The sequence below is a fragment of the Nannospalax galili genome, unplaced genomic scaffold (genome assembly GCF_000622305.1).
Source record: "Nannospalax galili isolate Female #2095 unplaced genomic scaffold, S.galili_v1.0 scaffold536, whole genome shotgun sequence".
Taxonomy (NCBI): domain Eukaryota; kingdom Metazoa; phylum Chordata; class Mammalia; order Rodentia; family Spalacidae; genus Nannospalax; species Nannospalax galili.
In genome coordinates, this window is record NW_008337057.1 from 370,001 (window position 1) to 393,700 (window position 23,700).

The 23,700-nt window shown below is 45.6% G+C and overlaps 2 protein-coding genes across 4 annotated transcripts in view; one reads left to right on the plus strand and one right to left on the minus strand.

Moving 5' to 3' along the window:
• The window catches only part of Fyco1 (FYVE and coiled-coil domain containing 1), a 73,231-nt gene that overhangs the window by 44,360 nt on the left and 5,171 nt on the right, over window positions 1-23,700 (plus strand). Inside the window, exons 15-16 of one of the 3 annotated variants that reach the window (XM_008831919.3) lie at window positions 14,571-14,666; window positions 21,546-21,756. In XM_008831919.3, the coding sequence (XP_008830141.1) occupies window positions 14,571-14,666; window positions 21,546-21,756 (307 nt within the window). Of the gene's footprint in view, window positions 1-14,570; window positions 14,667-16,445; window positions 16,496-21,545; window positions 21,757-23,700 lie in introns of those variants that run through there. The other 2 variants (XM_017797844.2, XR_003849367.1) reach the window with 2 other exon arrangements.
• On the minus strand, window positions 4,422-9,230 carry Cxcr6 (C-X-C motif chemokine receptor 6). The gene is made up of 2 exons (XM_008831918.3): window positions 9,171-9,230; window positions 4,422-6,204 (listed from the first exon to the last, which is right to left on the minus strand). The coding sequence occupies exon 2, from the start codon at window positions 6,202-6,204 to the stop codon at window positions 5,161-5,163; it is 1,044 nt and encodes a 347-aa protein (XP_008830140.2). The 5' UTR covers window positions 9,171-9,230; the 3' UTR covers window positions 4,422-5,160.

Below are 23,700 nucleotides of genomic sequence, written 5' to 3' on the forward strand. Positions count from 1 at the left end.
CTAGTTTTCAATGTTCTCCCTAACCCTCATTGCCCAGTGCTCCCTAAAGCATCTTCTCTTCCTTTAGCACTAACCCGCATTCACCTCTTGGTGCATTTGTGAGCCACCATGCATAGTTAGGTGGTAAGGCAAGTGGACCAGAAGCTGGGGGCCCATGAGGATGCCATTGGTTTGAATGTGTCTCACTGCCACCTGTAGCATGCACGAGCTGACTACTGTCTAGCCTCCCCCCTCCTCACCCTTCACCTTCCCCTTTCTAAGTAGGAAGAAAAACTGAAAGCATCCTGACTACTGACCAGTATGTGTGCTTTGGTCTTGGAAAATCAGGAACTGTTTTAGGGAAAGAAAACTACCAAGGCAGATCTGCAACTGACCAGGACCCTGTAGGCCTTGCACTTCACCTGTGTGAGTGAAGAACCGCCTCTCTACACTAACCTGTGCAATAGCTACAGATAAGTCCAAGCATGTCTGGAAGCTTTTCCTGAGCAATCCTTTTTATCCCAAGTTTAAAACTCAGTCAAAAGCACCAGGAGTCCGAGAGTGTAGGAAACAGAGCCTTAGACCTGCACCAGTGTCCTAAAAGGATAAGGAATCTGAGGAGCAAAGTAATGGAAGATAAATTAAGCTCTAAGTACAAGCCCTTGGGGAATACCAGGTCCTTAGACACTGTGCTGGTAAAAGCAGTGGTTGAGCCTTTTCCCTGCCCTGCCATCCTTTGTCATCCTCATTTAGGCCCAGCACAGCCTATCAAGGAGAAAGTGCTATGTCCTGGTTTACAGTGATATAAAACTATATGAAACTTGAGGATTTACCCAGTCCTGCTGGTTTTTTTATGTGCTTTGGTTTGCTGGAGGCCAGGCATCTTGTCCTATTGACACAGCGTGGAAGCTAGGCTCGGGACCCAGAACCATTTATCCACAGGCTTGACATTCAGCATCCTAGCTGTCTACCAGCCCTGCCTCCCTACTGCTATGTCCACTTTCCATGTAAATATGATCTGAGACCAAGAGTTTGTTTGCCTTGACCCCTTCCTGACAGTGATGGGGCAAGAAAAACTCCAAATCCAGCCTTACCCTAAGAGGGTAGCTGAGGGTAGAAACCTAGCAATATCTCCTAGTGACACACAAATACCCATACCTGTCTCATCTAGAATTGGTGACACTTGACTAGAGCATAGCCCTCATCTCTGGCAGACAGATAACCATTACAATCCTTCAGACACACCCACAGCCCCTCCCTCAGTGTCTTAGACCCCTTCAGCCATATCCTTTGCCAGGTTTCCAGTTGTTCTCAAGACTGAGGTGGTAGACAGTTGGCTCCCTTGGCCTTTGCCCAGCTCCCACTGTACCAAGGCCCCTGAGGCCTGGCCTCCCCTCCTTGCACCAGGCAAACAGGCCTCTCAGGCTCAAAAGCTTAAGCTCCAGAACTGGACGCCTCCAGGCTCTATGGCCCTGGTAGTGCAGCTCTGGAATACAGCTTCCTTAGCCATGCAGAAGAGCCTGGAACAGCATCCATACCTCCTGAAGAAAGGCGATCAGAGCCAGGGCCTAGGCCAGAAGCCTCCTGTGGAAATGTGTGGTTTTCCTGATGTTGAGTTTTGATTTGGGGCTACACTATGCATATCTGCTGTATACACATGTCTTGGCATCTTCACCCTGAGCCTCCCTCATCATCTTCTAAGACAAAACAGAACAAAAACGAAGCCTTCTCCCTGTACCTGGATGACATTGAGTGATCTAAAGCCTGTCCTCAGGGCCTGCTTACTGGTAATCACTTCCCAACCAGGCTTCACAGTCAGTGCTGAGGGGAGCTGTGATAACTCACCAACCAAGAGATCCGATGCCTGCTATTTCAGAAACAAAACCAGGGCAGGATATGGTGATTGATCATGGTTAAGGTTTAAAAGCCACATTGTGCGTAGATTAACCCAGGGCCTCTGTCTACAGAGGAGCACAGAACTGGCAAGGCCCCCTGTGGTCTGACACCTACATGAAAGCCAGCATTCAGGGCATAGAAACTGCCTTCAGGGAAGCAGCCCTCACTTGGTCCTCTGAGAAGAGGGAATGGCAGTACAGGGCTTTCTGTGAACGGCGGCGTTAGTGACCATGAGCCTGAAGGACTAGACACCTGGCCAGAGTCCTACTTTGAAAACCCTGTTAAAGTCAAGGCTGACCAATAGCTTCTGGACCCCCAACTCCTCTGTCTGCCTTCCTGTGGCACCATCACCTTATCCAGGACACTCATCAAGAATTCCTGGTGGTCAGATAGCTCCCGGAACCGTGTGTTCACATCTCAATGACATTACTGTCCATGGCCTCCATGTGTCTAACTGGGGCTACAGAGCCCATGAGCATGGCCACCACCTTCAGGAGTGATGAGCCCAGCGGGAGAGAAGCAGACAGTTTTTGCTCTCAGACCCTAAAACCTACCCAGGACAGCATCGATCCAAGCAGGGTCCACTTTCAGCCAGCCCCTACCCCTCTCCATTATAGTACCCAGGCTTTTGATATGGCCTGCTGGTATGACCAGAGAGGGGAACAAAAGGTAAGGAAAAGAGACGGCTGTCTCCTTGCAACCTCCACCACCTCTGGGAGAATGTAGCCCATAGCAGCAACCTCTTTTGCTTCCTGGCCTATGCTGCACATGGCATGCAGGCCAGACACAAGCACTATGTAACCTTCAGTGCATTCATCTTAACTTGGAATGCTGCTGACAGAGGAATCCATAGCATGTGCTATGCCAGTGTTTATTGCTAATGATAGATGCAGGGGGAATTGATTACCTGCCCCAAATATAGCAGGTGGGTACCCAGAAAATGGGACAACTGATGGCAGAGAGGTGAGGGAAGGTTCTGTTTCTGTGCTTTCCTGGCAAACAGGTAAGCAAGGTTCCCTTAAGCTTCATAAAATTCAGTATGAGCATTCCTGTGGGGAGCCTGGGAGTAGGCATGCTCCAGAAGGCTCCCCCATCTCATCTCATTTATTCAACAAACTCAGAGCCGGTCAGGGATAGCCCAAGGAGACACTGTCAGCCAACAGTGTGGGTGGTAAGTCAAACCATGGAGAAGCTCTCTAGGTTTGCCCTGGAGTGACACTGTCTCTGAACACTGAGTACTCACCCTTGTCTCCCTCTAGAGGACCTTTACAGGTGTTACGGGGCTCTGTCTCCTGACTCATTTTCCTTCCCTTTTAAGACCTGTGCCTCCTGTTAGGGAAGCCTGGGACTCAGGGTTCCTCTGATAGCAGTGTTCCAAGTTAAGATGAATACACTGAAGGTTAACCTTATCACCCTGCACAGTGCAGGCTAGTTTTCTGAGGAAGCATTTGATGATATTTGTGGCCTATATACAGCATGGAAGCATACTAAAGCTCTTCTGGGCACTCCAAGGCCTGCTCACACTTTGCTGACCCAGGATGCATAAGCATACCCTGCATTTCCAGAAAATAGTACACAACAGCCTGTGTCACTACACTCACCCTCAGGCAGGGCTGGCATAAAGGGCCTCTACTTTATGTCAACTAGATCGTATAAGGAATAACTACTGGCAATTTTGGGCCCTTTCACCTTTTACAAATTAGGCTTGGTGTTTTTTTGAGAGGATCTCATATAGCCCAGGTTGGCCTCAAACTTGCAGTAGCTGAGGATGACCTTGAACTTTTGATCCTCCTTCCTCTACCTCTCAAGTACTGAGATTATAGGTAGGCTACATCATGCCCAATTTTATGAAGTCCTGGTTCAAACCCAGGATTTTATGCATGCTAAGCAAAAGTCTACCACCTGAGCTCCATCCCCAGCACACCATGCTAGGTGTTCTGTGTGTGTTCTCTTAAGTCCTCCTCAAACCAACCCTAAAGGACTTGTGCTGTCCAGGTATGTCTCACCAAAAAAAAAAAAAAAAATAGGTTAGGAGATTTGTTTTAGGTCTCACCAACTGGTGGTTAGAGGCAAGGCAACTACCCCCCTGTGAACTCTGATCAGCCATTGTGAGGTAGCTCTCCAAATACGGATAGAAGATTTGATGAAACAGATACCTCAAAAAGCACCTTTAGGCCTATTCACTAAATTACCAGGATCCAGTCAGCATCGATCCAGTCTGGTAAAACTACCTCATTCCAGGGCCATATTATAGACATTAAACAAATATACCCCATATCTTGGGCAGGAGCTAGAAACAGCCATGAAAGAACAAAGTTGTTATCATTGGTATATTCCATTTCCTTCATAGACCACTTCCCCAGAAGTTTAGTTTTAACCCATTTCCTTTGCTCAGAGCCCAGGAGCAACTGGTAGATTTGAGGTTTTTTGTGAGGATTTGTTTTGTTTGGTTTATGTCCCAAGCATACCACATTAAAGTAGAATATACCTAAAGATAAAAGCAATTTGAAGACTCTTAAATAAAGATTTTATTTCTTACTCATGAACTTAATAATGTGTGACACGTGTGTGCATATTTTTTAAATGAGTGGAAAGCATTGGATAATGACATTTTTTACATGAGCAAAGTCCACTCAGAGTCCACTCTGAAATCGCTGCTTAGATTTGTTATAGTTTTAAGCTCTGCTTTACACATTTTACTAGCACTTTACTTACCACTGATACTCAGCTGACTAATCTATTCTGGCCTATTTCAGTTCCTACCTTTCAGGATTACTCAGAGCAAACATAAGCATCCACCAATCCAAAAGTCAAACCCCTATGTAAGACTGAGTTTGGGCTCATCCTGTTAGATGCCTGGTGACAGGTCTGAGCCACACAGACCAGCACTTGTTTTTGAGGTTGCTCAAATCTCCATTGCTTGCCCAAGTCAGAGGAGTTTTCTGAGCTCTGGTGCTCAGTATGTCACCTGCCATCAATAACTGTGTCGGTTGTGCTATCCTCTTAACCCTTCAGCCCCAAGCCTAGTAAAAGAGAATCTGAGACTTTTAGAGTCACACATCATCCTCTTGGGGATGGAAGGAGGAAAGTGCTTAAAAATCTTAAGCTGTCCCCTTTGAGCATTAGGCCTAGTGCTAAGAATAGGGTGTGTTCATATCTGAGAAGCTTTGCATACCAGTTCAGTGACTTCCCTGTGACAATGCATGTGCTGTAAGCAAAGCCTTGATCATCACATCCACATGCTCCTAAGAATTCTGATGCCACCTTTTCCAAGCCTGGCCAGGCCTACAGCTGGAACATGACGGTGGTCTCTGCATTGTGGGAGGCAGAGCAAGTCTTGGAACTGTCCTCAGAAGACTTCCACTGACTTGAGGCCCCCAGGTAAGGAAGGCACCCAAGGTCCTTCACAAGTTTCCAGAAGTTCTTCCGGAACTTTAGGCCAACAAAGGTATACAGTACGGGGTTAAGGCAGGCCCGCAGGTATGCAATGGCCTCTGTCACTAGGATGGCATAATGAAAGCTGGTCATGGTGTAATATTCCCAGCTTGTGCTCTGGATTAGCTTGGTGATGTTGAAGGGTGTCTGGGTCAGCAGGAACACAGTCACTACAAGGAAGATGATCTTTAGAGATTTGTGCTTCTGGAAGCTTCGTGCATGGAGCAAGGTCTTGATGATGCCTGAGTAGCACACAATCATGGTGAACAGTGGCAAGAAGAAACCCAGAGTCATCTGCGTAGCAAGAACCACAGTCGAAATCGCCTCATTGTGGTACTGACAGACGAGCTTGTCAAAATGCTCCACGGTGCCATAGATGATCTGCGGCAAAGAAACCAGCAGGGAGACCACCCAGATGAGCAAGCATGTGACCTTGCCCCAGGTCATCCACTTAGCCTGCTGGTTGAAGGCCTTGGTAGCCTGGACTACCACTATGAAACGATCCACCGTGATGCAGGTGAGAGTGAGCATGGACACATAGAAGTTCACAGTATACATGCCACGCAGGGTTTTGCACATGACCGTGCCGAAGACCCACTCATAGGTGCCTGCATAGGCCCAGAAGGGCAGAGTGCAGACAAACACCAGGTCAGCCACAGGCAGGTTCACCAGAAGCACATCTGTCAGACTCCTCAGCTTCTGGTAGAAGATGTATATGATCAAAACCAAAGAGTTTCCTACCAGGCCAAAGACAAACACCACCAGGTACATGCAGGGCAGAAAGACCTCCTTGAACTTCAGGAAGCGCTCATGCTCCTGGCTGTTGTCACTGGTATTGTTGAAGAGCCATGTGTCCATTTCGTACTCCTCCATGATGTCTGTTCCAGTGAACATCTGTGAGGCAGAACTCAGGAGTTATATTTGGAGCTGACACTTGACGCCCCACTGTCCTTGTTATCTATATTTAGGAGACAACTTGCCCGTGTCTAACCCTACTCACCCTCATGCTTAGTAATACCAGTGTCTGAAGATGGCCAGTTTGTAGGGGGAACTGCTCAACCAGGATGAAGTACTCCTCATTAAACCTAAAAATATCTCAAAATTGGCCAGGCATGGTGGCGCACGCCTTTAATCCCAGCACTCAGGAGGCAGAGGCAGGGGGATCTCTGTGAGTTCAAGGACAGCCTGGTCTACATAGTTCCAGGACAGCTGGAGCTACAGGGAGACCCTGTCTCAAAAAAAATAAAATCTCAAAATCTCACCCAGCCTTTTCCCATGCACATCCCATAAAACCCTATGCTCAGTTCTAGAAAATAAAGCCACTGTGCTGTCAAGCGAACACAGTAGCCTTTTGGAAGCATAGCACTGTGTCTAACAGGAGGGCCTTTCTCCATCTACCTGGACCTCACCAGTGCCCACCACTCCCTGCTCCATTACATGAAAGTCACCAAGTGCCCCTTCCAGGAGGCTCCCTTCCTGGTGTCCATGGGGGTTTGTGAGGTGACAAGAGGCATCTTTCTGACAGCACAGTACTTCCTGTTTATTTTTCCTCAGTTGCATGGAGCTGGCTTTGTCACCAGGGAATTGAAGTGTTTTCCTCATTCCCCAACCCAAACTTCCCCCTTATCATCTCTTTAACAGTTTATGACATCTCTGACAACCTCAGATCCCAAGGATTCCTTCATCCTCAGGAATCTCTAGGAAGGTGTGTGTCCCCAGGAGGAGACATTGTCTTAGCTTCTGTAATTAGCAGTTCAGGTCTTGTGGGTCTCTTCACAAATGGAAACCCAGTTTGAGTGGGCATAGGACTTGTAGCAAAGATCAAATGGCTGCCTTTCTTGCTCAGGGCTTCATCCTCCATGGCTGTCACTTCCCTCTGACCCTGCTCTGCCCTGTGACCTTACCAAGGACCAGAAGTGGGACATAGGGTGACGTAACCTATGGCATGGGTGTAGGGGTAGCTGCAGCAGCCTTTGCCTAAGAGTGCCAGGCAAACCTTGCCACTGGCCACTCACCATTCACTGACTCATTTCCACTCTCCTGGGTTCATATCTCACCACTGTGGGTTCCATAAGATGTCTTAAGAAGAACAAGTGTTTGGGCAGAACCTCAGAGAATTACCAAACCAAAATATCCCTGGCCAGATAAGAGCATGTGAAAGATGACGTCATCTTCCCTTTCTAACCCATGCAGTCACTTCTTACCCTGAAATTGTGTCCTGAGTGGAAACAGTGTCTACTCTGATGCTTTGCAGCCTCTGTCTTCCCTAGGGCCAATGCCCTTTCTCACCAATAAGGAAGGACCTTGACTTTTCAGTTAGAGGACTCAGTAAATAGTCCACACTTATGCCTCAAGACTAGATCTCCAGGCATGATAGGTTGGTAGTGGACACCCTGCCCCACAGCTTTCTTAGGTACTAGAATGCAAAGGCCAGGTAGTGGTACATATGTGTTATTGACTCACATAGGGACAATTTATTTTTCAGCATTTGAAATATGAAACAGCTTTGCTTTCCTAAGAGTATGGGCCAGCTCACTGTTTTTATCCTGACTCATACTTGATTTTTTATTGTCCTGTTTTATATTTGCTGGATCCTAACACTAGCATTACATATCTCTTCTAAAAATGTGCAGAGTCATAAATGATCATTGGTAAACTTAATGTTATGCTGGCAGATGGGGGCTGGGCTATTGGTAAAGTGCCTGCCTTGCAAGCATGAGAACCTGAGTTCAGTCCCCCAAACTCACATACAACAGCTAGTGAACACTTCTAACCCCAGCTCTGGGAGGCAGAGACATAGAGATCCCTGGCCCTCACCAGCCCACTGGTCTCTTGGCCAGTTCCAGGACTTATCACAATTAAAAAAAAGTACACAGTGCCTGAGGAGAGACACTCAGGGACGGCTGCCTTCTTGCTCACACATGCACAGACAGATGCAGCTGACATACACATGCATGTGCACACAAAATCGTTGCCCGTTTTACAAAAAGATAAGAACATTATCTATAATCAAAACCATATGTTGATTTATAAAAATGAAAAATACAGCTTTGGACCCAATGTGAAAGCCTGATCATCGTAACTCAGACATAAAATAGATGTAACTAAAATATTTAAGGAGCACTTTTAACTGTTTTAGAAGCTGCAGTACATTTTGTGAGCTGTTACTGCATCAACATTAGATGGCGCCCTTTCTCCTTCCACCTCTGAGTGCTGGGGTGGCAGCCGCTGCTGCTACAGCTGGCGTCTTAGCTTTGTACCACAAACCTGTCTGAGAATCTCTTAAAAGCTGTAGACCTTCCGTGAGAAATAATGCCCACACACCTGCAATTCTAGGGTTTCATAAATTCAGTATTCTATAGACCCTTGAGAGCCTGTGATATGTAATAAAATTTATATTTTTGACTACAATTTTAAAATAAAGGACCAAACTCTAGCAGCATTTGCCTCTAGCTGGTATAATTTCAAAATATTATTTCCTCTCCTTTTTTTTTCTATAGTTTCCAGAGTGTCTGCAGCGACACAATTGATACTGAAAAAAGAAAATTAATGATAATTGAAAATAATTGCTCGTTTTGTAAGATACAAAGGAAATGAAAAGAGAAAAATTATTGGTGATCAAATAGGGACAGTAATGAGACTGTTTATGTCCCTGGGTTGGCCATTATACACCATTATACCTGTCCCATCCGCTTACAAGCACTGTAGGAACCAGGAGAGTAGTTTCCACCGTTCTCTAACCCTCGTAGTAGCCATGACAATGATGGGATGGGAGCGGAACTTTGTAGCCTGTGCCATGTCCACTGGCCGTGCTGTAGGCAGGAATAGGAGAGCCCCAGCAAAAGAAGACAATGACTCACCGTAGAGAAGCACCGGTTGCTTTGTCCCAGAGAGGAGCTTGCTTGCTCGCTCAAGGTCTGCCTCTGCTTCTCTGTGATGTGGTCTGTGTTTCCGTCGAGTATTTAAGAGCCCTCGGCTAGTGACCTCCCCTCCTTCCATCCCACAGGCAGAATCTACACAGCAAACTCGGCCCTCTTAATTTGAGGGTCAGATATGAAGCAGGATTCTGATGCCATACACTCCCTTTTTTCCTGGCTAGGCACTTACTCTGCTGTCAAGACCTAATAGGGTCTCCATCTGTAAACTAAAGGAGAGCAGTAAGTAGGTTTGATTCTTGTCAGATGGCAGACTTTGTCCATTAAAATTATTTCATTTACTAGTCACATCTTTTGGAACATTTTGGGTCCAGGCCAATGAAAAGTCCAGGCTATGGCCTGGGCTTTGTGTGTGCGTGTAGCTCCAACATGTGCTGCAGCTGTCTCACAGTGGACCCAAGGGCAGGTGTTACCACAATTTAAAGAAGAGGACACAGACCAAAGCCAGGATAACTGGTGATTCAGAGATACAAGCTTAGGTCTCTGATCACTCCCAGAATAAGGAAACAGGTCACTTCTAGGTTGTGCTGGAAGGCCTGGTGGAGCCCCCACAGGGGCATCTGACAGGCGGTGCCCACCTACCATGCTTATCTTAACTAGAACTATCCAGGTTTGCCTTCCTAGATCTGACTCTCAAATGGTAGGTACTGTGATCTTTTTTTTTTTTATTTTATTCATTTAAAAAAATTTACATGTATGAGTGTTTTGCCTACATGTATGCAAGTGCACCACATATGAGCAAAGCCCATGAAAGGGAGCTGCAACTGGAGTTAAGAACAGTTGTTAGCTGCCATGTGGGTGCTGGGAAACGAACCCAGGTTCTCTGCAAGAGCACTGGCTCAGTGCTCTAATCACTGAGCCATCTCTCCAAACTAACATTGTGATCTTAATACATTCTGGTTTAGTGTTCATGACCCAGCATTGCCGACCCTTCTGGGAAATTACCCTGAAAGTAAGGAACTGGGAACAGGACCAGGATCTAGAACTAGCATTTGATTTTGCCATAAGCCCGGCCATGTGCTAGATGTTTCCGTGTACATCGGATCTTGCTTGCTTCCTCCTGCACCAATGCAGTGAGCAGTGGACAGATGGGTGAGTGCATAGGCTGTTCCTGTGGCCGGTGGGTACTGTTAGGCACTGCAGTCTGACCTGAAGACCACCAATCCCTTGCTGGAACCTGGGTTTCAGCAAAGCAGCATTCCTGATTCTTGCTTCAGTGTGACAAGATGGAGGGGGACCTTGAAAGACCATCAGCAAGAGGCATTCCTCAGGCGAAGTCACTGTTCCTAGCAGTCTAGAGAATTGTTCTCCAGTAATAAAATGAAAAGAAAGTTCTGATATTTAGATTTGTGACAGAGAAATGCCACAGAGACCTAGCTAGAGTTACCCACATGACCCCTTGCCCAGGGAGGTATGAGTTCCTGATGACCTTGTGGTGGTAGCAGTGGCAGGGCTCAGCCTCTGCCTTGTTTGTTCACGTCTTTCTTCTTTAGTAAACTGTAGCGTTGATTGTATCTTCCTTTGAGGGCATTTGGGATAGGAAAGTCCCTAACACCGAGGCTCGTAATGCAGACATTTATTAAGCATGGGCTGTATATGCAGTGGGGTTCCCAGGAACACTTGGATGATCCCCTTAGAAGGTGACCACATCAGTGGAGTGGGCATGCTACCCTAAGAATCCACAGAGCCTAGTGGTAGACCCTACTCCTGGAACGAGGAGACGAGAAAGTTCACCTATGAACATGGTTTTATGGGCTGCTTTCTGAGAAAACTACAAGAAAGGGCATGGCTGTAGAAGGAGACAGAGTGCCCCCTAGTGGCCCTGCCTCTGTTTCCCACCATCAGACTTGCTCTGCCTTTTAATGAATGTAACATAACTAGCTAAGTGTGCATATATGTACATTAAAATATGCCTATGAAACAGTGCTTATCCCCACATGCATTGTATGTTTTATTTTTTTTCTGTTTTATTTCTTTTTTATGTCAGTCATGACCTAGTAAATTCATAGGCTCAGTTCACTAAATGAATCATAGCTCACAGTTTGAAATGCCATTGAGAAGGAAATCTTATGTCTGTGGCCATTACCTTTGAGGACACATTCCCACCAACTACCGTCTCCCTCGTGCAGGGCCAAGGAAGCTACTCTGAATCACCTACCTGCAGGCAATCACATGTGGTCAGAAGGGAGGCTGATGGAAGGGACGGAAATAATGGATGAGAACCATTTCAGATGCATGAAAAGTGGGCAAAACTTTTTGTCCCTATGCTCAGAGTTTCTCTATTTTTTTCTTTATCTCATTTTTTATATTTCATATGTGAACAGGATAAAAACAGAAGAAATGAGTAGCTATAGGCCCATCCACTCTGCTCTGGACCTCTGCTTCCTTGCCATCAAGTGGGAACTGTACAAGATGGTCTCCTGAGCTGTTTCTCATTTGGGCTAAGGTTCTGTGATTTTGTGTGTCCGTCATTCAGGTGTGGGGCTCTGGAAGCCAGTGGCTGGAAGAGCAGCAAGGAGGGGGTGTTAGGCAGGGAGAGGTTCAGAGGTGGGGCTGGGGCTGGGATGGAAAGGGAACAACGAAGTGCTGAGGCTGCCTGGGATGCAGCAGAACCATCAAAACAGACTACTCACCCAGTGGCCCAGTATGGGGCAGCCAGTGAGCGTGAGAGTAAGTGGACCTTGCTTAGCCAGGAAGGTGACCAGGCTGCAGGGCTTGTCAGGAACCACATCTTAAGGACAGAGACCTCTCCCAGCACAGAGGCTTTGCAGATTGGCAGCAGAGTCTGCTTTTGTCTGAGAGATTTTTCTTGGAGTTCAGCTGCAGTAGGACTTTAGTGCGGATTGCTAACCCAGTACCTACCTCTCAGGGGCCTCCTGCCTCCAGAACATGTCCCCAATTCTTATTTTGGCTTTCATCAACATCAGGATGGACATTAATGTTCTCCCTCTGGAAGGAGGTGCCATATTGCCCTGAACCATGCACTCTGCTAAGCACACCATTTTACTGACACGCCATCCTACTGGGCCTGAAGGTTCAGAACAGGGCCTTTAATCATGTTCTGGACACTTGCCATGGTCAGTTGACTTTGACAGTTCTGCTTTAAATGATATCTTGTGAGGCATAGCCACATATTCCGGCCTTTTGTGGGGAGACCCATATAAGGTGCCTGGTACTGATACAGGAGAAAATAGGGTCCTCTCTTGAGGTTCTTCTTAGTCTCATTAATAAAAGAATTTTGAAATGGGTTCAAACAAAACTTGGGCAGTTTTATTAGAGCTGAAAAGAAGCTTCAGGGCAGGTAAATTCTAAATCTCGGTATCTGCCCTGAGGGGGAGAATAGAAGAGAGAGGAAAAAAAAAAGAAGCCGTGCCCATTTAAAGTCAGCATGGAGGTTAGACTCATGGCAGACTAGCAGCCCCATGATGGGAAGGGAAGCTTTAAAGAGTAAGGAGGCTGGAGAGATGACTCAGTGGTTAAGAGAGTGTACCATTCCAGAGGAATAGTTCCAGGTTCAGTTCCCAGCACCCACATTGGGTGGCTCACAACCACCTATAACTTCAGCTCCAGGGCATCTGCACTCACATGAACAGACATGTGTATACATACACACACATACACACAATTACAAATAAATCTTAGAGTAAAGAAACCCAAAATGTTGAGGTAACTCAGAGTGTTAGGGAAAAAGCATAGTTAGAAAAGAGAAAAGATGAGAATCAGGAAGATTTACAAAGTTACACCGCTGCCTGGCCAGTAAGCAACTGCAGGGGCGGGGATTCCTAGTAAGAAACATTCACAGTCTCATTAATGCACTAGTTATTCCACTTAAATGAACTCCTCTTCCTAAGGGTCATTGATCTGGATGAATTGGAATGTTGGGTTTTCCGGGCCTGAGGGAGCCTTTTTTTATTACTGTAACAGTACAGTGTCATCTCAAGGGACATTCAGCAGTAGAGGAGGGGGTAGGAAAAGGTCTGAGTTCCCAAAAGTGCTACAGGGCTTTTGGAAGCAAACAAGGCTGGAGTGGATGTGTTACAGTCCAGGCCAGCAGGAGCCTTTATTTGGAGGGACAGAAGTGGATGGGGACAGTTTGAGACATACTGACATTTGGAGAGAGCCCTCCAGAACTGTTGAGAAGGCCTTATTATATCTGGAGAAGGCATGCTGGACAGGAGACCTTCCTGACTAAGGCCTTCATGTGGCAAGGGGCAAGCCATTTTCTTTCTTGGACCTAGGTGCCCTCTTGGGCAGAGTTGTCGACTGAAGCTGGGCAGACTCTGAGATCCATGAGAGCTACTAGCCATATCAGAAATAGGGTCCCAGGTGGGAATGTGCTGATTTGCAATGAAGTTATCTCATTCTGGCCCCAGCTAGGGCTCCTGTGTCTGCATCCATGGCATACTAGGAGTTTGATCTGCTATTGTGATTTGAAGGTCAGTAATTCAATGGGTGCTCAACATGTTCCATGGTCAGATTAATACAGGAACTCATCAGATAGGAGACTGCCAACAGACCAAAGAAACGATTCCATCCATCTAGCTTGATGAGTTTATTGGTGTTAACTATAGGAGCTTGGATAACTTAGCTACCTCACCAGAAAGCTCAGCCCAGCGCATAGGTGAGGGATTCACAAAAGCTGCATCCCTGGAGTTCCCTGCACAGCTTTCAAACAGCTCTATGAAGAAAGTCTTCTCCCCTAAGCCATTGTTTACTGTGTTTATAACCTTGGGGAGGGGCCTTTTGAGTCTTATAACTTCAATGAGCATCTGAGTCTTAGAAGTATCATTAGCTTAGTGAGTCTCATGAGCTCTCCCCTCCAGGAGAAAATGTTCCACTTAGGGGGAAATAGCTAGACAAGGACTTTCTAAATACACTGATTTCCTAACAGGGGATGGCTATATGTGACCCTTGCTCCCTGTGCAAGGTCTGGTCTACAGCATACTTTGGGAACTTGGGCAGTCATAATGCCAAGGCAGCTCCTACTGCTGTCTTGATGATGCATAGGATTGGGAAAGAGGAAGTGTGTATTCCATTACCCCCTTTGTATGTGCCTCTGACCCGTCTTCTAGACCCAGACCATTTTGTTGTGCTGTTGTGCATTCGAGGTATCTGATTCTGGCACTGGCCCTGCCTTGGAGGAACAGCCCTGTTTGTGAGACCTGGGGCCAGTGCTGTTGGGTCCAGAGGCAGTGTTTATATTCACACTCACTCCTCCCAGGCACTCTGCACCCCTGTTGTCTTCACCCTGGCCCTCCCCATTTCTGACCAAGGCTGTTTGTATGCTCATGGCTAATGACTGTGTTCTCCTTTGTGACTTTTCAGGGATACCACCTCAAACTCACTAACCCCTGAGGACAATGACGACATGCCCATGGGGCAGGATGCTGAAATCTGCTTGCTGAAGTCAGGGGAGCTGATGTAAGTGGCAGGCTTCTAGAGCTGGTGGGGAGGAATCCCAGGAGAAGAGTCTGCTGGACAGATAGTGACCCTCTCAAAGCCAGAACTGGCCCCACCCAGGACTCTGTCTTGCCACCAGTGGGTGATGTAGATCTTTGAGCATGACAGGGCCCTTCTCAGTCCAGGTGTATATGACTCAGGAACTCAGACACTCAGGGACTCGGGTGTCAGACAGTCAACCATCACCAAAAGTCCCCTAGAGGCAATGGCTCTTGATAAAAGATGCAGACACATGTAGGAATAAGAAAAGCAAAAGCAGGCTTTAGAGGAAAATTAAGGAAAAGTGAGAAAATTCATAGAAACTCCCAATAATGGGAGAAGTGCTGAGAAGAAAAAAATTTTGAACTATTTGCCTAGGGTTTACACACATACATACACACACACACACACACACACACACACACGATTTATGGCAGAAACTAGACAGACTGAGATCATTTCTATGAGATTGGTTAATTCTCTGAGCATACACAGGCCAGGTCAGTTGAGGAACCCCACAGTCTGCATGTTTCTCTGGCCCAGCTGGGGAGATGATCCAGTGCTGCTCACCCAGTTAGGGGAGTGGACACATTTTGAAGCCTCCTGTCTATCTCTGACTAGCTTTGTTAGCTCTTGGCCTTGGCTATCTGCTGGCTACAGCCCTCTAGTCATCAACTTTGTAGTTGTTACTGGTCTCAGACTTTGGCAGAGTCTCCTCTTTGTTCTCACTTTTTTTTAGACATTTTTTAAGTTTTTGGTGGGGCTTTTTTGTTCTTAAGATTGAACCTAGGGCCTCATGCATGCTAGGCAAGAGCTCTACCTCTGAGCTCCTCCCAAGCCCGCCAGTTTATGGGACTACCATGGACTCTTGTATCTGCTTGTGGAGAGCTAACTCCTATCTCAGCTACCAAGATGTGGTTGTAGTTCTTGGTTCCCTCATATCCAGCTCTTTGTTGTTGGAAATAAAATCTTGTGACCAGGGACCCCACCAACACCATGCAAAGAACACACAGACAAAATGAAAGTAATGACAAGACAGCTTTTACTTTTGCAAAAGAGTGCATTGCCTCATTCAGGTAGTATGCAAGTATGGAGCAAGAAATATAATAGGTTTTTATCCTACTGTGTCTTTTCCCCATTGACTGGAGTCTGACCTCACAGTCTTTCAAGGTTGACTGGTTTTAAAAGAATCAAAGCCAGGAAAATTAAGAAAAGGGGGAAGAGAGTTGGCTGTTCTGAGCCATAGGTGCAGGACTTCATCAGGTCCTTTGGTAAACAAAAAGTTTTACCAGGTAGGGGAGATTACAAAATAGCATTACAGAGGTCACATTCCTGTGATCTTTTGATAAAAGAAATTTGCATTCTTTGTAATATCCCTCTTCCCCTATGGTCAGCCTGGAGTCTTCTCCTTTCTGAAATAGGTAGAAGTCTGTTGCAGTTAGCTGCTTTAGAAGCAAGAATATATGAGGGGGGACTCAGAAAGGGCTTCACGTGAGTGGGGACCAGTCAGGGCCTGCTGAGACTGACTTTTTTCTCAGGGCCCTGTCCTTCTTACCTGGTCAGCTTGGCTACCTCATTCCTAAGTGTAAGCCCTTTTATTTCCCTTCCTAAGTGTTTCAGGCCTCACAGTTTTAACCCTGATGTCTGTTTTCACTGCACCAATTTGTACTTTTTAAGGCATAATTTATGAACATTAAGACTCACGTTTTGGGGACTGGAGAGATGGCTCAGTGATTAAGAGCATCTACTGCTCTTCCACAGGACCCAGGTTTGATTCCCAACATCCACATGGCAGCTGACATCTGTCCTCAGCTCCAGTTCCAGGGATCCAATGCCCTCTTCTGGCTTCCACAGGCACCAGGCACACACTTTCATATACTCATACACATATCAATAAATAAAATTCTTAATTTTTTAAAAAAAGACTCACTTTTTAAAGTGCATAGTACTTGGATGTTGACAAATAATATGCTATCATAAAGAAATCAAAGTCACTGAAAAGTTCCTATGAAGCTTTGTAGTCTTGCTTCCCCGCCCCTGTGTTCCTTTTTAAAAATTGTTTTATTCTAAGAGTAATGCACTTTTGTTGCAGAAAATTGAGAAAATAGAAATAAGCAAACAGGTTTGATCTATAGTGTTAACCTACATACCAAACAAACAGAAGCGTTCTCCAAAGATGACTGTATGTATTTGGTGTAACCAACCTGTCTGGTAGGAATGGTCTGTTCTATAGAATCACTTGTGCTGCCCTCTCAGGCTGTCAACAAAACAGCTGAAGGTGATTTGCTACATACAGCATTCATGGTTGACAGTTTTCATTCAGCACTTGAAAAAAATGTGGTATGGCTTCTTCTGGCTTCCATGTTTTTTGGGTTTTTTGTTTGTTTTTGTTTTTTAATGTTCGAGCAAGGACAATCTCTTTTATATTTGGTGGTGGAGAAACAGGAATTTACATGCAAAAACTTAATTCACATCCATGTTTCTCATCATACATAAAAATCAACTCAGTGGATTAAAGGTAACCAAAACATGAAACTACCAGAAGAAAATGGGAGAAATGCTTCAAGACATTGGACTGTGCAAGGAACTTTAAATTTTTTATTAATGTGTGCTCAGAACACATATGAAAGCCAGAGAACCAACTTGCTGGAGTTGGTTCTCTCCTTCCCACTATGCAGGTCCTGGGGATTGGACTCAGGTCATCAGGCTTAACAAGAATCTTTACCCAGTAAATCATCTCACAAGCCCAGTTTTTTTTGTTGTTGTTTGATTTTAATTGATGCTTCATTTTTATTTAACTGGTAAATGCAGTTACCTTGATGTATTCAGGTTTATTTTATTTTAACTTTAAAAAAACTTTATTGAGAATTTCATACATGCATATAAGGTGTTTTGGTCAAATCCATGCCCACTCCTTGCCCTCCAACACCTCCCTTATCTCCCCATCAGTTTTTTCTGACAACTTTATGTACTTTCTCTCTCTCTCTCTCTCTCTCTCTCTCTCTCTCTCTCTCTCTGTGTGTGTGTGTAGTTTGAAAATGGGGCTTTTTGCTACTCTAATATTCCCCTGTCTGCAGAGGTAACCCTAAAATCTTTTAGGGATTAGATAAGACAGTTTTCATTTAGCACTTGAAAAATATGGTGTGGCTTCTTCTAGCTTCCATGGTTCTAATTGAAAAATCCTCTATCCTTCAAACTGGTATTCCCCCAAAAGATAATGCATCATTTTTCTCTGGCTGCTGTCACAAGTTTTTCTGTCTTTTGTTTTTAGAAATTTAATTAGGACCTCTACATCTGTGGCACACAGAATATAGTAGAACAGGAGGTAGAAAGAATACTAATGCATCTCTTAATGCTTACCAGCAAAGTTTCCCCATACAACAGAGGGCATTTAACACAGAAGGACACAACTAGCCAAAGTGTAGAGAATAAAGACTGTAGAGTGAGTGTCCCTGGCTAGGACTCTATATTAAACCTCACCCACCTAGGGCTCAGGGACAGAAAGATTGTAAGAGCCAGGGGTGGTACATGACAACAAGGAAACAGTCTTTCAGGCTTATGGGAACTTGCTCATATGAACTTACAACAATAGAAATAGCATGCACATGACCCATACATAGAACTGGGGAAATGAGCAGGAGGCCCCAACCTTGGCCAAGAACTATTGACAGCTGCTCACTGCTGGGTGAGGGAGAGTTGATCTTCTTTAAGGGAGTAACACTAGACAGGCTGAACAGGCTCCAGTGGATGGACTCACACCGGGGGACATCTGGGCACACAAACTTGACTTGATAGACTTAACAGATATGACAGAATGCATGAAATCTAGTGGAGTGGGCGGGCTATGGGAAGAGGAATAGATAGGAGGGGGGGAGGGTCTAAATATGATTACGATGTATTGTCCGGGAAATGCATAAAAATTCAGTAAAAATATATATTGGAAAGAAATTTAACTAGGATAGAGCTTAGCATGAATTTCTGTGGGTTTTTCCTATTTGAGTTTTACTTAGTTCTTGGATCTGGAGGCTTGTGCCTTTCACCAAATTTGAGATGTGCTTAGCCATCACTTCTTTGAGTATTTTTCAGATGTGTTCTTTGCCCTCTCCTTTGGGAACTCCAGTGATTGATTTGCTTGCTGGTTGTTAGTTTGATGTTACTTGCAGATCCTTAAGGTTCTGTTCTCCCCATCTCCAGCCTCTGTTCTGAGTGTTGTTCCAATCTTTATTTTTCTATCAAGTTTAACAGTCATATTCATTTACACTTGAGTCCATCAGTGATATTTCTAAAACTTTAGTTAGACTTTTTAGTCCTAAAACTTTCACTTGATTTCTTTCTTAAATCTTCTCTTTCTTTGGTGGTTTTCTTCATTTTTACTTTTTCTTTGTTGCAAGAGTATTTGAATCAAGCACGGTGTCACTCAGATGCTTATAGTCTCGGTACTTGGGAGGCTAAGGCAAGAGAATCTCAAGGTCAGGGCCAGCCTGGGCAACATAATAAGACCCTTTCTCAAATATAATTTTAAAAGAAAGAAAAAAAGCACTATGTTTAGCCAGGCATGATAGTGCATGCCTGCAGTCTCAGCCCACAAGAGGCAGGAGGATCATGAGTTTAAGTGCAAGGCCAGCTTATCCCAAGCACATTTGAAATGATTACTGAGACATGTCTGTGATGGCCTATCAGATAGTTCCAACATCTGGCTAATGCCAGTGTTGGCGTCTGCTGACTTTCCTGGTTCTTAATATGACAAGTAGTTTTGACTTGTGTGTAGACAGCACTGTCCAGCTGTTCTGGTTTCCCTCCAGTCCTAGGTCTCTGGCCAGGTGCCTGCCTTTTCTGCCATTCAGTTAGACTGGAATTGTCTACTGAAGTGTTTCCAGGTGTTTTAGCTCTACTTATTAGGGAAGAACAGGGAAATGTTTGAAAATGTTCATAATAAAGCTTTTTGAAAACCTACCTTCGAAGAGCTAAGAAAAATTAGTATTCCAACAAATGAAATCCAAGGCAAATCATTGAGAGGATTATGAAGAGGATGCAGAGAGTAGCTCAGCTTCATGAGAATGGTAGGCATGGAGTGTGGTGATGCTTTGAAGCGGGTTCTGCCTCTTTAAAGAGTGACGGCAAACAAAGCTCAACAGGTGCATTACACAACAATCTGAACACGTGCTAAGAGTAGGTGATCTCAGAACACGGAGGCTTTGTTGGTTCCCTTGGCTCATGTAAGCTAGGATCTCTTCAGTTCCTAGGGAAAACTGATGCTGTGATATGAGTCTTTTAAGTTTATATTAGAGTACAGTTGGCATCTCCTTTGAAGACATTGGGTATTATCCTCTCACAGAGTGGATTATGTCTACAAGATGAGATATGTAAGGCACAGTTCAGGTGACTGGTATAGGAAAATGTGGAGTATAAGGTTATGAAGTGACCCAGTGTCAGTAGGATAGTCTGTCAGTCAGTGATACTGTGATGTTTCCCACCTAGTCTCAGATTCTTAAATTATAAATATTGAGGACAAGCTTTTAATTAATAATTAACTCAAATAACATATGGAATAAAACTCTCACAAAGGTAAGTAATATATTTTTAGAGGGCTTAGGGTTTTTCTTAAGATTTATTTTTATGTATATGTGTATCCCTGTGTGTGGTATGTGCACAAGAGTACAGGTGCCTTTGGAGGCACAAAGAGGGCATCAGATCCTCTGGAGCTAGAATTTTAGGCTGTTGTGAGCCACCTGACATGGGTACTGGGAACGTGCCTCAGGCCCTTTTCAAGAGCAGTGGATAGTATTAACTATCCCTCCAGCCCTTAGACCTTTCATTTTCTAATCACTGCTCTTCTCATTGACCATCCTCATGGCTCTGGAGGCTAGTAGAAATCTCTCAACACTTCCTTGTTCAACCCCAGGCAAATTGCCTAACCTCTCTGGGCTTTATCTTCCTCCTATGTTAAGGAGACAGTAATATAAGTTCTCCTGGTAAGACAGGCACATGCAGTAGAAAGGTAATGGCCTTGGATCAGACCTGCATAACCTGGGTTGGGTTTTACAGTCTTTCTGAGTGTTATTTTCCACATGTATAGAATGGGAACAACCATGCCTTCCTCACATGACCATTGTGACAACATTAAAGATTGTGGAGCGAAGAGGGAATGCTTGCTTCACTATTGAGGAACTAAGCCAAAATCTCAACCCTGCCTTGAAGGCCCCCGTCTCCTTAATCCTGGGTTATCCGTGCTGCCTTTGAGTGACTGGGGAATAGAGGGAACATCACTCAGTTAGCCTTGAATCAGGCAGCTGCAGATTCCCTACCTAGTCAGGTTCATCCTTGTCATCTTGCCCAGTCATACAGCAGTGGTGGCTCAGCCTCACACCATCACACCACTGCCACCTGCCCCCAGCCCTGCAAAGTGAACCAAGGACACTTGCCTATAGGAGGTCAGAGTGCTCTGTGAGCAACACCCCCACACACACACCATTCCCATTCAGCCCCACCCCCTTATCCCAAAAAGAACTGTGGTAGAGGTAGGAGGTATTTCTAATTGGATCAAAGGAGCCATTAGAGCAGCAGAAGGGATACCTCACGTCCTGCCCATGAGAAACCCAAAGCAAGTCAAGCTGACCACATAGTTTCCACAAGCTTTCAGCCCCACATGGGCAAGGACTGACTGTGTCTTTCACAGCTATGACTCAGTATCTAAACCATGCCAGCCATGTAGTAACCACTGAGAACATAGCTTTTGTCAAGTGTCTTATAAATATGTTGGTCAGGGGGCCCAGGCTTACCCTCTCAAGAGTCTCAAATCTTCAGCTGTCTCAGAGCTTCAGAAAATCCAGTGGATCAGGTTCCTCTGCATTTTTATTTTAGGATCAAATTACCACTCACAGTAGATGAGATCACCAACTTTGGGGAGGGCAACAGGGAGTTGTTTGTGAGGTCTAGCACCTACAGCCTGATCCCCATCACCGTGACCGAGCCTGGCCTCACCATCAGCTGGGTCTTCTCTTCTGACCCCAAGAGCATCTCCTTCAGTGTGGTCTTCCGAGAGACAGAGGACACACCACTCGACCAGTGCAAGGTAGGCCAAGACTCCCTAGCAGGGACCTTCATGCACACTCCAGGTGCCTTGGCAGACCTTCTCCAGAGCAGGCAAGGCACCTGCGGTTTGTTCGCCTTGGGAAAGCATGACCAGAAGCTCAGGGGAGCTAGCTCTACTTGTCTGATGGTCCATCCTGTGCCTCACTGGTTCCATCTGCCCTTAGGATACATCAGTATGAAAATCTCAGGAGCATGCAGAGATAAGGTGGCTTAATGATGATTTTTCTCATTGAGCTCGGCAAAGCAGGATTGGGGCACCTTGGGACATATGGCCTCTGCCCTGATTATTAGCTTTGGATGTTGTTCATGTCCTCTACAAGGATGACAGTAAAGACAACCCTAGTATAATTTACTTGGTTGAGCTTCATAAACTCCAGGATATTCTGGGTGTGGAATCTTGGCCATGAACTGCAGTTCTCAACCATGTGGCTACACAATAGAAACCCAGGGAAAACCTTTAAAGCCAAACCCTGAGTCCACTAAATCAGGATCTCAGAGATGGGACACAGGCAACCCTCAGTGACTCCATTGAGCAGCCCAAGTTGAGGGGTTCAGAGTCACAGAAAGATTGGCTGGAATACAGGGCATATGACCAGGGCTGACTAGGGTTTCAGGGGACTGATTGAGTGTAGGGTGAGGAAAAGAGAGTCCCACACCCAGGATCTGAGTTCCCATGCTTGCAGGACAGAGAGGAATAATGGAATGTGGAAATGCAAGTTCCATTTGAATCCTGAGAAAAAGGAATGGAAAAGCAGGTCAAATGCAGCTGGGCTGGAGCAGAAAGTGAGTTCTAGGTAGGTAATGTTTGAGGCGGTCAGCTGGCAGAAGCTTCTTTGGCTCTCCGCCTGGATAGAAATCAGTTGTGGGTAGGCTAGAAGCTTTTCCAGTGCTGATTTCCAGCCACTTTCTTTTCTCTGGCAGTAGTAGGCAGGCAGAAGCAGCAGCAAGTGGTGCCCTCTAGTGTTCTAGTCCTGCCGGCCCTTGGGTGTCAAGCCCACAGTTCAGCCCTACAAGTGTTGCTGAACTGTGGGCTTCTCCCTTGCTGGATCACCTACCCATCAAGTCCTCAGCCCCGGGGAGCTTGGTGACATGATGGAGCCTACCTCTGACTTTCAGGTGACTTCCTGGGGTGATGACTACCACTGTCTTTCCTCACAGTGAACACCAGGGGGCAGAAAGGTCCCATGTTTAGGATACTCATATTCCTCTGCTCTCCCAGGCCCAGGTCACCATCCAGCTATGAGGGCCACCGTTCTCTCTGCTTGTGGTCCCTTGAAAAGGGACTATAAGTCTACACAGCCTGTTTCCAAATCTGTGTCCTTATCCCCTATCCCAGGGACTTCACACATGGCCTTGACCAGCCTAGTCCTTTCAGGGAAACAGATGGCTCCACAGAGGTCTCATAAAAGCACACAGGAACCATGCTGGTACATTTGAAATCCTTGGACAACCAATAGTTGATCTCTTGCTATATCCCAGGCTCTGTAGGGTCCATTGGGGACAGAGGGATGCAGGACAACACCAAACCTGTTCTTGAAGTGCTCAGTGAGAAAATAAACTACTGTGATTCCAAGTGACCAAATCACAGTGGGGGTTGGTAGGCACCTGGAAGGGGAGAGTGAGCAAGGGAAGAGACGCTGTGCCAATAGCAAAGGCCACAGAGAGTGAATTAATGATTATCCTGGCAACATAGCAAGTTTGAGGCCAATCTGGGCTACAGGGAGAGAGACACTGGTGTTTTGTTTTGTTTTGAGAGGGGCTGTTAAAAATAGTCATTTCTGGGCTTATTTGTTGTTAGCTCAGAGTGGTAAAGATGTAACCATGGTCTGCAGAGCCTCTGCATATGTAAAATCATTTGTGGGTAGGAGTTACTAGGAAGGTACTGGAAGACAAAACCCTCTAAATGTGAGGAGGGAAAGAGGGA

Bases quoted from the DNA above. Each gene is read 5' to 3' on its own strand.
- Cxcr6 (XM_008831918.3), bottom strand. From the start codon at position 6,204: ATGTTCACTGGAACAGACATCATGGAGGAGTACGAAATGGACACATGG.